This window comes from Natator depressus, chromosome 4 (assembly GCF_965152275.1).
Source record: "Natator depressus isolate rNatDep1 chromosome 4, rNatDep2.hap1, whole genome shotgun sequence".
NCBI lineage: Eukaryota > Metazoa > Chordata > Testudines > Cheloniidae > Natator > Natator depressus.
The window spans coordinates 115,385,200-115,402,381 of NC_134237.1; the positions used below are offsets into that span (position 1 = coordinate 115,385,200).

Sequence of the window (17,182 nt, forward strand, 5' to 3'; positions counted from 1 at the left end):
CAGAGAAAGCTGATTATAATGCATTAAAACTTTTCTTCAAGCAAGCAGAACATAGTTCTGTAATTAGAATTATTTTCTATAACAGCTTTATGCTACCATTTCCTTTTTTGTGTGATTTTTGAACCCAGACAAAGCAATCAGCTATAAGCCATTTACGCTTTCATTTCTGTGTAGATTAAAATGTGGTTTTACAATCCCTCAGTAATGTAGCAGTCAGTATTAGCACAAGCCTGTAATTCATACAGAAAGGTAATTCCCAGCTACCTGGTAAACATAAAAGTCAAAACCAGCCTCTGATTTACTTCAGAATCAATCAGCATTTTTTGATATGTCATTTGCCATTGAGCAGATAAGAAGTTTTCTGAAGTAAAATTACAGTGCTAACGCAAAAAAGCTAATCTCCACTTGGCTGATTTGCCAAGTGCCCTTCCCCCTTCTCCCAAACCTGCATAACTTTTTCTCAAAGATTTGTTTTTCAGGTGACTGGTATTTCATTTCCTGTCAACTCCAATTCTAACAACAATAAATCAAAATCATTAGTAACATGAAATGTCAAATGGAAAGGAGTTAAAAGGGAATACTTCATTTGTTTTAAAAAGGATACTTGGTTTGTAGAAGGGAAAGTGTCAGGGGAGGAAAGACATTTTCACCCTCAAAAGAAAATCCATCGGAGTTTAGGAGTTGCTACATAGAGTTCTATTTAGAACTTTGGCAGATAGGTTGGTCTTATAATACTCCAGCTACTTGGTACAGTTGGAGGAACTCCTACTTCTTGTTTCTTAACACAAAGGTAGGTAGCTTAAGCAGCTGCTGATGGGGAGTGGCATGGGTTGCTAGGGTAAGAGGCCTTCGACTGGTAGGAATGCTCAGTTGTTCCTTCATGTGATAGGTACACATCTCTCATCCATGCTGACCTCATACATTCTGCTCTAAAAAGTCTCAGGCAGTGCTGTCGTACTGCACAAGGTCAGAACAACTGTTACCAGAACCCTATCACTCAGGCGCTGAGAGAGGTGCCAGACACTCAGGTCTCAGTCAAGTAGTGACTATGCAGGAAAAATGTCTATAGTCATGGCTAATGATGTTTCAGCCAACCAGGACGAATGTGGTCTAACCTAGTGGTTGGAGTGGGTCAGAGTCAGTAGTCAGAAGCTGGACCCAAGTGTCAAACTGGAGGTCAGGAACTGGAGCAAACGGGAAAGCTGCCAAAGCAGGAGAAGGAGGAATAAGGTAAGGCAGGAGAAGGAGGAACAAGGTAACACAGGAGCAGGCACAGTGGTGAGCAGGAGCATTGAGAAGCCCGCAAGCTTCTGATGCTCCTGGCTTAAGAACCAGCCTGCTGGCCCCTGCAGCCAATCAGGCAGCATGGCCAATTAATCAGCTTGCTGTCGGCCAGTTTTACAAGGAGGATATTAGCTCTGCTCCAGGCATGACTCCTGATAGTACCTCCCCCTTTCCCTGAGAAGTATGTCTAGGGCCTCAGGACCAGGTTTCTCAGTGTAAGCATGCTGAAAGGAACACATGGGTGTGTTCTGTAGGTTCCCATGTCAGGGCCCAACCCATTCAAGTCAATTAGATATTGTAATTTTCCTTGGACCCAACAAGAATCTAGAATCTGCCGATGCACATATTCTTCTTGGCTCCGAATGGTTATAGGTGGCAGAGAGGAGTAGTACAGCGTGGGAAGGGATCCTTGACTAATGATTTTGGAAGAGGGATGTGGAAGACTGGGTGAATCTTGAGGGAATCTGGTAGCTGTAACTTAAATTCAACCAGGTTAATCTGTTTTGTAATCTGGAAAGACCCCAGATACTTGAAGTCAGGCTTCACAGAGGGGTCAGTCCACCACAGATTCTAGGTAGACAACCACAGCTTATTCCCTACCCAGAAGCCAGGTGTTGGCTGGTAGGACCAGTCAGCATATCATTTGTAGGATACCTTGGTATCTTCTAACTGCCTCTGGAGTTCTTGGTTCACCTGCTGGATGTGGTCCATGAATTCAGTAACAGCAGGCAGCGATGATTCCAAGGGCATCTCTGGATGAGCACAAAGATGGAAACCATAGTTAGCAAAGAAGAGAGTCTGCTTGGTAGAGGCCTATGGGCATTGTTTTAAGCAAACTCAGCATGAACGATCAGGGTACAGCCAATCATCTTGATGGTAATTTAGGAAGCAATATAGGTACTGTTCCAGGACCACACTGACCCACTCTGCTTGCCCATTGGAGCTAGGATGATAGGCTCTTGAGTTCAGGACCTCGATACTCAAATGGCGTAGAAGTGGGATACCCAGTCAGATACCACATTTGTAGGCAAGCCATGGAGGTAAAAGATGTTGCTCACAAATAGGCAGAGGAAAGCACTCAATGTAGAACAAAATGTGCCATCTTGGTTAAGTGGCCAACCACCGCTAGAACGGTTGTGTGGCCTTGCAAGTGTGGTAATTCCATGATAAAGTCCATGAAAATGATGACCCAAGGCTGAAGTGGATTGGGTATGGGCTGGAGGAGACCCAGCAGTCTTGAACAGGGGGTCTCGGTCACAGCCACACAGCTCACAGGAATCTACATAGGATGCAACAGAGGTGCTTGTGACAGGTCACCTAAAGTTCAGGGAAACCAGGTCATGGGTCTTGGAATAGCTGAAGTGGCCTGAGAAGTGTTGTGGCAGAACTGTAGGACTTGAAGCCAAGTGGCCCTTTCAGGAACATAGATGTGTCCCTCATTGTGTAGGATCTTGTCCTGGAAGGTGAAGAATATAGAGGACTGGTCTTGATGATGGTCTAAGGCCTGACAGGTTTGGATGACAAGGGGATTGCTAGATAACTGAAAGCAGATGGAGGCTGTGGTACCAGAAATGATGTTTGAGAATTGTGGACATAATCTCCTCACCAGGTTTGTAGTATTCACGCTTTCATGACAGTACATCAGTACTTCCAGTTCCTAGTCCCTGGCCAGTAGGTGACCACAAGCTCAAATCATGCAAAGAAGAGGGAACAGAGTGCCTGCCGCTGGTTCAATTACTTGGCCATTTTTAGATATTGCAAGTTTTATGTTATGTCAGAACTTGGACTGGGAACCTAGCACCCTGCAGAAGAGGGGACCATTCTTCAAAGACTGCTTTGATGGCCATCAGTTCCTTGTCCAGGATGTCATAATTCATCTCAGCAGGAGTGAGTTTTCACGAATAAAAGGTGCACAAGTGAAGCTGATCAGCAGGAGCAGTGGGTTGGAAAAGTACTGCCCCTACCACAAAATTTGAAACATCTACCTCCACTGTAAATAGTGTGGCAGGGTCTGGGTGGATCAAGGTGGGAGCTTTCATGAATTTCTGTTTCAAATTATCAAAGGCAGCCTGTGCTTCCGGGACCAGGAAAACCAGGCTCCCTTTTGCAGCAAATCCGTGAGAGGAGAAAACCAGCTCGGCCTGGACCCACTCCCAAGGGCTGGGGACCTGGCATTTCCCAGCTCTGGTTCCACCCAAGTCTTCACTGTACACATCAAGGCAAGATGGCTAAGTTCCCCACAATATAAGCAGAAGCCTAACTCCTGGTGTCAGTGCTTCTCCAAGTTGGAGAGGTGTGGATGAACCTGGCTGGCTTGCACGAGCTCTGATGCTAGGGCAGACCTGCACATTTGGGTTGTCGTGGGCAGAATGAATGGCAGCCTCAAGAAAATCAAGGTATGCTCATAACACTGATTCTCTCAATCAGATTGTTCCAACTGGACAGAGGCTCCGCCTGTGCAAGCTCATCCTTTATATCCTCATTTAACCCCAGGCGGAAATGGTGGTATTGTGCCCCCTCATTCCACCTAGTGTTGGAAGCCAAACAGCAAAACTCAACAGCATACTTGCCAATGAGTCGGCCTCCATGCCATAAGGCCTAAAGGTCTGCACATGGTTGGGGGTCATCAAAGATAGTGGACATGGCTTGAATGAATTCCTCTAATTGTTGCAAGATGAGGCTGGACTGTTCCAGGAAAGGAAGGGGGAAGCCCTGGCCAAGGCCTCTCCAGTCAACAAACTTAAGATGAGTCCCACGCAGGCCTGATCCATGGGGAATGATTGAGGGCATAGTAGGTACAGGAGCCGACATTGGTTCAGGAACCCTGAAACTTGTCCCAGTCTCCATTAAATTTGTTGGGCCGCGAAATCTTTGGCTCTGGGAAGGGTGGAATAGGAGGAGCCAGCAACCTGTGCCTGCAGGGCTGCCTTCTGTGTTATTCGCACCTGAAGGTTTTGAATGGTGTCCACCAGTCCTGCTGGGGCCTTAGTAGGGTCCATGCTAGCGCCGAGGACTCCTGGCCGTAATTTCAAGGGCTTCTCAATCTGCTAGCCGATCAGGAGGAGGGCAGTCTAGCCTAGCAGTTGAAGTAGGTGTCAGGCCTAGTGGTTGGAGCAGGCATCAGACCCCGAGGACTAGGGTCAGAACCAGAGTCAGTGGTTAGAAGCAGGACCCAAGGGTCAACTGGAGGGCAGGAACTGGATACCAGAGCCAAGAATCTAGCTGGAGTCAGTTGTCAGGAGCCAAAGCCAAGGATCAAATCGAAAGTCAGGAACTGGAGCAAGCGGAGTATCAGGCAAGGAGGGGTTCAAGGCAGAGGCAGGCAGAGGCAAGGCAGGAGCAGGAGAAACAAGATAACATAGGAGCAGGCACAGTGGTGGGCATGAGCATTGCGAAGCCAGTGAGCTGCTGGTGCTGCTAGCTGAAGAGACAGCCTGCTGACCCCTGCAGCCAATCGGGGGTGTGGCCAATCAGGCAGCCTGCTGAAGGCCAGCTATCCTGATGAGACTGCCCGGTGATTAGCTCTGCTGCGGGCCCTAATTCCTGACATGATGATACTATGACACAGCATGTTGGCAGGTGTTATATATGAAACACAAAACACACATCCATGATTTTCCAGTATCTCTGTGCAATATGACTCTGCCTGTGCACAAACCCTTAAGGTGAGACATAGTGCCAATGAGAATGGCTGCTCTCTGTATCCCGTGATTCAGTCTGTGGTGTCTGTTCCACTTCCAGCATGTTCACAGATTCAGACATTTCAGGTGAGCTGACAAGTCTTCCTCAGGGCCATGGATCCGTTCAGCTCAGACCTCAGCTACAGTGGCGTAAATCTAGAGTAATTCCGTTGATGTTGGTGGAGTTACCACCAGATTTACATCAATGTAGGTGAGATGAGAATCTGACCTCTGGTGAGGATGGGTTGTGTGAGGAGACCTTACTCGGATCTTCAAGAGGTAGGTTGTGTATAGCCTGTTACACTACCTCAAAGGCTGGAGCAACAGCTTGCTCTGCTGCCTGTTTAAGCTCTCTACTTCCAGTCATGACAGATGCAGAGAGATGTAAAAATTGAAATGTTAACCAAACTTTTGGGAGATGCACAGAAGTGCAACAGAAGATCATGCTCTAAAAGAATGGAAAGAGTTTAAATATGTGACAACCCCTAAGCAGTACCTCATTTCACAAAGCATGAGTCTGGGAATAGAAGTGAGACTGTATAAAGCTGTTTGATTAAAATAATCGAATAAAGACTTTCCTGCCTCATATTTTTGCTACAGATTTTCTAGATGTAACATATTTTTAGGGACTCTTAGAAATTAGAGGACAACATAGTGTAGTACTGAAGATGTCCCATAGAGAGCATGCACAATTGCACACCACACAATATGTGTCAAAGACATATTACTATGGTTGTTTAGTAGTCAGTGGGTCAGATCCTCAGGTGGCGTAAACTGGTGTAGCTCCATCAGAGACAAATCTAAGCAGACTTATTTTATATCAAAAAATAAATAAGCCATTCATCATTGTACCATTTGGAAGAGAAAAAACAGCATCTTGTAGAAATACACTGTTCAGAAATTAAAACCAGTGAGTTCCTGACAGTGTTTTCTGATGGAAAAAAAATATAGCAATGGCATGGTAAGTAGAAATCCATGGAAATTACCCTTTGTCCAGGTAATAACCACATTATATGGGTTAGCTGGCTAACCTTTGGATCTACAGTGCTTAAGACGGACTAGAATTTGGCCCTTGGAGTTTTCCACAAGCACTTCTTGGAAAGGGTTAATCAGAAATCAGTCAGTGACCATGGAGAATTTAACACTTTATAAAATGTCATTATATATGGAGAACATATGTAATGGTGGGCAGTGTAATCCCAGTTTTATTTTCTCTGCTGTGTGAATTCAGGGCCATAATACAAGATATGGGGTAGATATGTCTTAATGGGAGCTGGATATATACACAGAGTGGGGAATATAACCTACATGATAAAAGGTACCAATCCTGCAAGGTAATACTTGTGGATGCAGATTCTGGACTTCAGAAAGGCAGATTTCAACTGACTCAGAGAAATAGTAGGCAAGGTGTCATGGAAAGACCAATAAGGAAGAAAATGAGTCGAAGGGGGCTGGCAGTTCCTAAAAGATGTAATACTAGAGGCTCAACATCAAGCTATTCCGATGCAGAGGAAATATAAGAAGAGCCACAGGAGGCCAATGTGGCTGCACAAGGAGCTTTAAGCCATCTAAACACCAAAAGGGATGCGTACAGGAAATGGAAGGAGGGGCATGTCACCAAGGAACTAGCTGTCATCATGGGACTAGCGTGAGCATGTAGGGACAAAATCAGGACAGCCAAGGCAAAGAATTAATTACAGCTGGCAAGAAATGTTAGAAACAACAGGAAGGGGTTCTTCAAATATGTCAGACAAAAAAGAAAGATAGAATCATAGACTATCAGGGTAGGAAGGGACCTCAGGAGGTCATCTAGTCCAACCCCCTGCTCAAAGCAGGACCAATCTCCAATTTTTGCCCCAGATCCCTAAATGGCCTCCTCAAGGATTGAACTCACGATAAAGGATGGTGTGTGTCTGCTGCTCAATGGAGAAGGTGAGCTGGTAACGGAAGATGATAGAAGGCAGAGCTGCTCAAAGCCTGCTTTGCTTCAGTCTTCTCCCAAAAAATGATATGACCAGACAATTAGCAAACTTACCATAGACAATAAAGGGGAAGGGATGCAGATTGGGATACACAAAGAGATGTCAGAGATCTTCTGACCAATTTGAATGAATTCAAGTCAGCAGGGTTGGATGCAATTCACACAAGGGTACTGAAAGAATTAGCTGAAGAAATATTGGAGCCACTGTCAATAATATTTCCAAACTCATGGATGACAGGAGAGGGCCTGGAAGACTGGAGAAGGGCTAACATAGTGCCCACCTTTAAAAGGGGGAAAAGGAGGAGCCAGGAAACTATAGACCAGTCAGCCTGACTTGGATACTGGGGAAGCTACTAGAGCAATGTATAAAACATTCAATTTGCGAATACCTGGAGGATGAAGGAGTAATCTCTAGCAGCCAGCATGGATTTACCAAGAACAAACCATGCCAAACCAGCTTGATTTCCTTCTTTGACAGAGTAATTGGTTTGGTAGATATGGGGAATGTGGTGGACATAATATACCTGGACTTCAGCAAGGCTTTTGACACAGTCCCAAAGATATTCTGATAAGTAAACTGGAGAAATGTGGGCTCAACAGAACTACCGTTAACTGGATACATAATTGGTTAAACAACCGCAAACAAAGAGTAACTATTAATGGAATGATGTTGGATTGGAAGGAGATCTCAAGTGGGGTTCCACAGGGATCTGTTCTGGGAATGTTGTTAACATCTGTATTAATGACTTAGATGTAGGCATAGAGAGCATACTGATCAAGTTTGCAGATGATGCAAAGCTGGGAGGGTTGCCAGTACTTTGGAAGATAGAGCTAAAATTCAGAGGGATCTCGATAAATTGGAAAACTGGTCTAAAGACAACAAAATGAAATTCAACAAAGACAAATGTAAGGTGCTACACTTAGGGAAGAAAAACCAAATGCACAAATACTGAATGTGGGAAAACTGGCTTGGAGGCAGCACTGCTGAGAAGGATCTGGGAGTTGTGGTGGATGACAACCTCAACATGAGTCAGCAACGTCATGCTGTTGCAAAAAAAAGCAAACTTTAGGTTGCATTAAGAGAGGCATAGCATGCAAGTCACAGGAGGTGACAGTACCGCTCTGCTCAGTGCTGGTTAGGCCTCAGTTGGAGTACTGTGCCCAATTTTGGTCACCAGTGTATAGAAAGGATGTAAAGAAACTGGAAGGATCCAGAGGCGAGCGACAAGGAAGATCAAAGGGATGGAATGCAAGTCATAAGAGCAAAGGCTGAAGGAACTGGGTATGTTTAGTTTGGAAAAGAGGAGATTAAGTGGGATATGATAGAGGTCCTCAGATACTTGAAAGGCTGCCATAAAAATGGAGAAAAGTTCTCTTTTTGCCATAGAGAGCAGGACAAGAGGCCATGGGTTCAAACTACAGCATAGCAGATTTAGATTAAATCTCAGGAAAACCTTCCTAACTGTAAGAACAGTAAGACAATGGAACAGACTGCCTAGGGAGGTTGTGGAAGCTTCTTCACTGGAGGTTTTCAAAAGGAGGCTGGATAACCATCTGTCTTGTATGTTTTAGACACAATAAACCCTGCATCTTGGCAGGGGGTTAGACTAGATGACCTTCGCAGTCCCTTCTAACCCCATGAGTCTATGATTCACAACTTATGACTGCACTTATCTAAATACCAAGCATGGTTTTTATAGGCCTTATTTTTATTCCTGATACTTGCCAGGGCAATTTATGAATTCAGAAGATACATACTCATTTTAAAATACATAAATCCCAAAAGGTTTTCTAAATACTGCCCAGCAATAAATCTGTGTTAAAAGCAGTGATCTGTGTTTCTCAAAATCAAAATGCCAGGTGACGTCCATGGGCCCAATTCTGCTTTCCTTACGCATCCAAGGGAGCTGCTGTTGTCAGAGTGAGGTGTGGGTGCACAAGGAACACAGGGTTGGGCTAGTATTGGTAGTACTGGAGAAAACAATCTGTTGCATTTGAGCAAACAGTAATCCTACCATGGGCAGATCTACCTCTGTTAGATAACGGAAGGGTCTGGCTGTTTTTTGTTTTTTTTAATAGCTTGCCTTGCCAAAAACAACTCACTGAATTGAATTGAATTGAATTGAATTGAATTGAATAACAGGGTTTTTTTTTCATTTTCATAATTATTTCTTCCAGGTATTCTTTTCAAGATGAAGAAGACATGTTCATGGTGGTAGATCTGTTACTTGGAGGGGATCTGCGTTACCACCTACAACAGAATGTGCATTTTAAGGAAGGAACTGTTAAATTATATATTTGTGAACTGGCACTTTCACTGGATTATTTGCAGAGATACCATATTATTCACAGGTAAGTGAATAGCATTCATTCTATTAGGAAAGAAAGTGTAGACTATGCCACAAGTGAGGACTTCTTTACTTAGCCACACTGGGATTTGTTTACTCCACTTGTACAGTATGTGTCTCATTTATTACATTGTTGGTTTTGTGTAACTAAATTTTGCCTGTGGATACAGATGCAAAGTTCCTGCTGCATAAATGTAAACAGGAGTTGAGTTTGGCCCTGGGATGGTTTATCCCCTCTTCTCAGCCTTGCAATATTGTTGTTTCCACACTCCACTTTCTTTGTCATACTCCCTTTGTTTATCCTCTTATCCAAGAGCTGTGATGCATGCTTATTTAATGTTAGACACAATACTCTGAAGGCCACATGTTTTAATTTTTCTTAATTCCCTTACAATTTTCCTGAACACACACATTTGTAAATCAATAGAATAACTGTCAGCAGGGAAAAAAAACAGAGCATCACAGTGACTGATGATGGGGAATTAGCTGTCAGTTTCCAGACAGCTAAAAATGTGCATGGAGTAAAATAAAAGATATAGAAAGGAACAGAGTGGCAGAAATTACAGGCTCTGTGTTCTTTCCCTCTCTGTGGCATTTCCTATGCTGCAATGATCTGTTTGTTAGTTTGCTGTCTCTTAAACTATTTAAAGAGTCACAATACCAGTCAGTGTTAATGATGCCTCTTTGTCAAGCATGCTCCACATCAGGTATCTCTCCATTTTTCCTGAATGATTCTAAAACTAATTTGAGCATGGAGGTGGGTTCCCTTGTGATGGCAATAATAGCAAACTGTGGAAGAAAAAAATCCTGGGCCTGATTCTGCTCTAACTTGCATTGGTTTTACAGTGGTGTAATACTATTGAATTCAGTAGGCTTCCTCTTGGTTTACATTAGTGTAAGTGGAAAGAGAAGCTGGCCTCATGCGTCACCAGAATTGTTTCATCTGAATTCCAGAGGCCAAACTGAAACTGTTCATGCAATGGGGTTGACAGTAATCAATATAAATAGGTTCTTCTAAACAAATTAATTGAGACCTGTCATCCTGTCCACCCACTAGTACTCCCTTGTGCTGTTGTATGAGAAAGCTGATTACAAGGACGTTCTGACTCAACATGGAGAGGGCGGAATCATATCCTATCTATTCCAGCTGGTAGGATACTTCTCCAATCTAAGCTCGGGCAGGAGTAAAAGGCTTATTCTGTATTATGGCAACCACACAAAACAAAATTGAAATAAGCTTTGTAGCTGTTGATTTTTTTGCAGGTTACATTTGGATGAATGTTGCGGGAATTCTCTGAACTTTTCCATCTTCTGCATAATGCTAATATTTTTTGTAGATTTCTATAAATTTTGCACACATTTTGCATTCACAGTGAATGCTTCTAAAGTACAGCTCAGCATAGTCTATCTCTATGACTTAAGGAATGCTCCTTGATGAAGAAGAAATTGTTGAGCATTTCTCCTTTGTGTGCAAGCTTGAAACTGAGATGAAGTTCCACAGAAAATGTCCATTCTTTATGTTCTTATCTACCATACTTTATAGAAACACACTAATTCCTATTCAGCTTCTCTGTGAACTTTATAGAGTTTTAATAAATTTTTCCTGTGGACAGTTAGTAAAATACATTTTTATAGGAATTGTATTTTGCTATATTATCTCTTGTTTTGCCAAAATTAATATTTCTCAGCCAAACATAGTACACACGTATTGTACGGTAGCTATTGGAAAACTATACAGTGCACCTCCTGCCCCTCCATAGGTATTCAGTTCCCAGCACCTTGATTGGTTCTGAATATCTGCTTTGTGTAACTACTCTAAAGCTATTTTGAAATAACCATACATTATGTGAATGACTGTATACTAATTGGCTGATGGTTGTTAAATGTCAATCAGCAAGCTGGAATTTTGCCATAGCACTCTGGTTATCGTATCCCTCCTGATGATCTGATATGGAGGGACCAGGAAAGTATGAACTAATGTGGAAGTGGTGCCTGATTCAATTCTCGCTGTGAGCAACAGAAGTTCTGTTCTTGTAGCCATCTCCTTGAGAAGTGTGGCTATCCCATTGTGGCTCCATGCAGGGCTAATGTCAGAGTATATCTGTGTCAATCCTCACTTTCTATTATTCATACATATTTCAACATAACTGTGATGAAGCAGAGAAACTGCCAGCCAGTACAGCAGGGGTTAAAAAGAGCCTTTGGGCCCAGACAGCCCCACCCCATTTTACCTGCAGCCGATGCCAGGCCTGGAGGAGGGAGAAAAGGAGAGAACCTGGCTCAGTTCAGAGCTGACTGGTGAAGAAGCAGGAGTAGGGTGACCATATTTCCCAAAAGGAAAATAGGACACCACGGGGGGCTGGCCCGAGCTGCTCATCCAAGCCCCAAGCCCCATGCGGGGCTGGCCTTGCTGCTTCTCATGCCCTGCCTGCCCCCCACCCGAATTCTGCCTCCCCCCTCTGTGGGGCTGACACTGGCATTGCTGCTCGCTTGAGCCTTGCCTGTGCCCCACCCAAGCCCTGCCTCCCACCCTGCGTAGGGCTGGTTTTGCTGCTTGCCCCCCGACAAAAGTGGGCATTCGTCCCGTTTGCTTTTGCCAACTGATCAAGTTGGCAAGAGCAAATGGGACAAATGCCCATTTTGGGTGGGGTGAAGTCAGGATGGCTGGGACAGGGCTCAAAAAAGGAACTGTCCCAGACGAAATGGGATGTATGGTCACCCTAGGCAGGAGCTAATTGTCTCCCTACCTGAGGGGAAGGAGTGCTAACCTGCCAGCTATGGCAGCCATCTGGGAGTAAGCACTGTCTCTTCAGCCAAGAGAGACTGCAAAGGAGCTTCCAGCACCTGAGGTAACCGAGTGAACCCCAGAGACATTGTGAGGCTCGCCGTCAGCAACTGGTGTTGCTGAAGGAGCCTGGTGCCGTCCAAGACCCAAGAGTGGACCCTACAGGAAGCAAGCCGCCTAGCAAATTGGCACCACACCCCAAACTGAAGAGTTTGGTAGAAAATAGCCCAGGGCAACTGATTTTGTCTCCCTGCTGGGAGGGACCCATCACCCCAGCTGACATACATAGGGCCCGGGAGGGACCCAACCCCCCCCCCCCAGTTGATATATGCAGGACCCTGGGATGGGACCCGATAGAGAGGGAGGGCCAAGGTCCCCCTACCTTCCTTGGCCTTAAAGATTGAGGCTCCTTAACCAAGCAGAGGGCTGAGAGCAAAGCACTCTAACCACTAGGCTGCCCAGCCCTCCAAGCCACCTGTCACAATAAGTGTTTTGCATGCACAACCCTGCAAAATAAATCTTCAGGATAAGAGAGGTGTTATTTAATATGGCACAACCGTGAGTGCTATACAAGATATCTTGCTTTTAGTTCTGCCAGAGATGTCTGCCTTTGTATAGATGTTTAACTAGTATTTTAAATAGTAATTTAAGAAAAATTCTAACCTCATCAGCATTTTCTGCTTTGCAGTCTATACTTGGCCCCCATCCTCACTCTGACATGTAAACTATATAGTTTAACTCATCTGGGCACTTAATAACCTTTCACTTTAACTCACACTCATTTCGCACAGTCTTGCTGGAATTTAGAGCACGGTAAAATGTTTTCTTTGGGTACAGTGATTTGGTAAAAGCTGTCGGTACAATCATTTCCCGTAGACCACCAGAGCCATAGAACAGAGAAAGGCATCTTCTGCTAACTTGCATGGTTTTCCTCACTCCCACATGTTGGATCGAATCCTGACGTCTTTCCTCACTGATATTAAGCTTCAAGACTGCATGACTAGGTCCTTTATACTGTGGCTACTGCCAGATGAAAAGTATTAGTGAATAATCTATTTGGCCAATTAAAGATTGAATAAATTAGTATTATTTCAGGCATGACCAACACACCTTCCCTCCCCTCACAAGCTTTGTTGCTCGTAGATTTTAACAAAACCCACCAGCAGTTGCCTAATATGCTACACAATTTCAGTCTGAGTAACTTGAGCTGTGTATTTTTAGCCAGCTATTTCTTACCATGTTTACTTGAAGAGTTGAATCCTGGATGCTTTTGCAGATAGAGGCTTAGCTCTGAGGAATGTTAGGACCATAATTCTATAGATGCTTTATTTGTAACACATGCCATGTTGGTAGAATTACATTTTTCTCTCTCATTGGGGTAAGTGTTTTTTATGGCCCTCAGTTAACTGTGTTGCCTTTACAATTTTATCATCACTTGGCTGTTCCACACTGTGGCTGGATGTGACAGATACCTGGAAAGAAAATTACAATAGCCTTCCAGCAGTATTGTAGTGTAAAGCACTAAATGGTCCATCTGCTGTGATTTTTGTGTGTGATGCATTTGTTTTCTCTCGCCTACCCTACCCATCTCGTGATTTTATTGTCCTCACCATTTTGATTGGCACTGCTGAAAGTTCCACTTTTGACAGAAAACAGCAAATCTGTTATGATCATGGGTGGTAGCAAAGAGATCATGGGGGGTAGTGAGGTTATACAGCTGCCAGTGTGACACACTAGCAAAGTGTGTGACTCCCTCTTGTGGCCGCTCCACTACCAGATAACAGCTTACCATTGCTACTAACTTCAGGAGTTATTCTTTTAGTTCAAATGGCAAAGATCTATGCTGCAATGCAAAAGTTCACAAGTTCTATGCTGCTGATGACCCATTCAGATAGTGATTATACCAACAATTCTGTAAAGTTATGTAACATTTCTGTGCCTTTACAACTTCTATCTTTTATGCAGACTTTTACTTAGGGCTCCAAAAATAATATGCCAATATTATAAACTCCCAAGTAGAGTGATTCCTGTATAAAATTATCCACTTAAAGTGTAAGTGCTCCACACTTTATAATGAAATGTTTATTTGCAGTATATTGTTCAGCCACCAGCTGTCTCTGTGTGCCGCATACACATGAAGACAGGGTGTGGTCACTGGTTTTAAAAAAAAAGGGGAGACAAAGCTGGAACTCAAGCTATGTTTGTAATTGTAGCTATTTTCCATAATACATGCCTCTTATTTGAGAGGCTGTTGTTCTGTATATTATGAAACACCCAAGTAGGTGTAGACATGATTTGGTCCTTGAAGATAAAAGAGCTATATTAGTGCTAAATAATATTCTTATATATCCATTCCACAATCACTCAACTATTAGTACTTGCAAAGTGAGCTACTATTATGTGGTCTTTTTTCTGGTTTCCTTTTTGATCTTTACTTACTGTTTTTGCTTTTCTTTCTGAATCTCTTCTCTTCCCGTTGTCAACGACATAAATACACTTATGATTTTAGAAAAGGAAAATGAAGACTTAAGTATGTGATAATGTTATAATTAGAGGACTGTGGACTCCCGGGATTCTCAGACTTCCTGTCATTAGTTGTTGCTTTATACTCCATGCTGCATGAAAATATTTCTGTCCTGGAACAAGATAAAGAACCCATCAGTGAAGTTCATCGGAGTAAACATCTATCTAAACATCTATCCTTTTTCATTGTTGGGAAAATGGGGAAAGGGTTAAATATAAGCTGGGTGGAGCAGTGCAACAAACTAGAGGATTTTTTTCTCATGATTCTCATAATTGAAGACCACAAAACCCTTTTTACTTTTCTAAATATCTGCAGGGTCCCAGTGACTATGACTTAAAATATGAGTATGTCCAGAAAAAAACAATTGGAAAGAATCAAACCCATCAATGCTAAGTAGGGCTGAGGGAACAGTCTTGGCAGGAATCTGAATGTTTTTGTACCAAAGATTTCAGGCCTGCTCAAATGAACCTATACTCCATTTATTTGCTTCTCTTTTTGAGATTGGGTTTAATAGCAGCAACTCTGGGTAAAGCAGGGGAAAGAAAGAGCTGCTCTTTACCAAGAACAGCTGACTTTAGTGAGACTGGGCTCTAATCAGATTAACTACTTTGTGCAACTCACGAGGTGGAAAGAGGCTAGAAAATGGACCACAAATAGCCAGGAGGGATTCCCTGAGACTAGAACTCCCTGCTGATGCAAGTATGACAGGTCCCACTTTGGCCCACACACTAGGCCACAGCTAAAACATGTGCCTCTAGAGATTGAGCTAACGGTCACTAGCTGGGGCTGTAACAGACTATTAGGATATGTCGACACTGCAAAAAAAAAAAACCCACTTGCAGCTGCCCTGTGTCAGCTGACTCTGGCTCATGGGACTCAAGCTGTAGGGCTAGAAAATTGCAGTGTAATTATTTGGACTCAGGCTGGAGTGAGCCCAGGCTCTGGGATGCTCCCCCATTGTGGGGTCCTAGGCCAGGCACCAGCTTGAGCCCAAATGTCTGTGCTGCAGTTTTATAGCCCCACAGCATGAGCCCTGTGAGACTGAGTCAACTAACATGGGCTGGCCATGGGCGTTTTTATTGCAGTGTGGATATACCCATATTCTCAGGGGACTGGAAATAGAGGGGAATCTCTAACGTACACTAACCAGTAGCGTACATCAGTTTGCTGGCTCCAGAGCCTCCAGGCCCTGCGCCTACCACCTCTCGCTCACTGCTGTGGCGTAGAGTGGGGAGTGTATGAGAGTTCTTCTCCTCTATGCCTATCCTCCACCTGGATTCTTTGACATGGCCCTTGGACCACCTTCTTTCTCTTACATTTGTCATTCCAGTCCATACATAGGAAATAGAATTAAATATAATCTCCTTCCTTCCCTCTTCCTGTTTTAAAATGTGACACATCATCATTTCCACAGCTCATTTGGTATGAATTGGGATAAGCTGACAGAGATGAAACACTATATCCTGACTCGAAACCGTTTCATGTCTCCAGGCCCAGAGTTGATCTCACTTATATCACTTTTCTGTTACTGTAACTCCAGTAGACGCTCTGATATTACCCCTGATGTATTGCAGTGTTGGCTGGGAATTCAATAAGAGCATTTTTGAAAATCCAACCCAGAATCTTCAACAGTGACGAAAGAACAGAGATTGTCATTTACCTAGTTCATTTGTTTCTCAAAGTGCTATCCGTATTCTGTATGACTCAGGTGTGTTTTTTAGCTACCAGCCATGTTGGGGGAAGTTCAGAGCTTCCTGAACTCATCTTCCCTTGTTGGACTATCCTATGTGCACCTCTTCTGATCTCCTGCATACGGGCTCATTCTGTCCAATAATGGGTAAAGGAGCAGTTTTGCATTAATTATTCTTGAATTATTCTGGTTTGGATTTTTGATGAAGACATAAAAAAGTTTAAGCAGTTGGATAAGGATACAGTGTGAATAAACTAGACCCAACAGCAACAGATGGGCCATTTGCACATACCTCATGTCTCAGTTTTAGTGGGTGAAAAATGCATTACCTTACTCTGCAGCTACTGTGAGTGTCTCTTTGGGGGTTCCTATTATTTCTCTTGAGGATTTCTTTATAGTGAAAGCTTTTTTAATACTGTCAGACTAGCAATAAGTGAAGATGAGAAAATGCAGATTTTTGTGGCATTTTTGTCATTGCAGGAATTCTTTTGTCTATTGAGCTATCTTACTGTAGAGAGACAAGGTGGGTGAGGTAATATCTTTTATTGGCCCAATTTCTGTTGGTGAGAGAGACAAGCTTTGCAGCTTACACAGAGCTCTTCTTAGACATGAAGAAGAGCTCTGGGTAAGCTCGAAAGGTTGTCTCTCTCACCAACAGAAGTTGGGCCAATAAAAGATATTACCTTACCCACCTTGTCTCTCTAATAACCTGGGACCAACATGGCTATAATAACATTGCATACTATCTTACTGTAGATATTTCGCAGACACCCACTATTGTAGCATTGAGCCATCTGTGTAGCTGATGAGGTGGAAGGAATTTTCTTAAAGGACAGCATCAGTTTAAACTTGTCCTTCACTCATAAATGTATTCAGCAGATTCCAAGACA

General features: G+C 43.4%; 1 protein-coding gene across 2 annotated transcripts in view; it reads left to right on the top strand.

Moving 5' to 3' along the window:
• The window catches only part of STK32B (serine/threonine kinase 32B), a 263,300-nt gene that overhangs the window by 152,157 nt on the left and 93,961 nt on the right, over positions 1-17,182 (top strand). For both annotated transcript variants that reach the window (XM_074951701.1, XM_074951702.1), the window contains one exon: positions 9,124-9,297. In XM_074951701.1, coding sequence (XP_074807802.1) covers positions 9,124-9,297 — 174 coding nt within the window. The remainder of the gene's footprint in view (positions 1-9,123; positions 9,298-17,182) is intronic.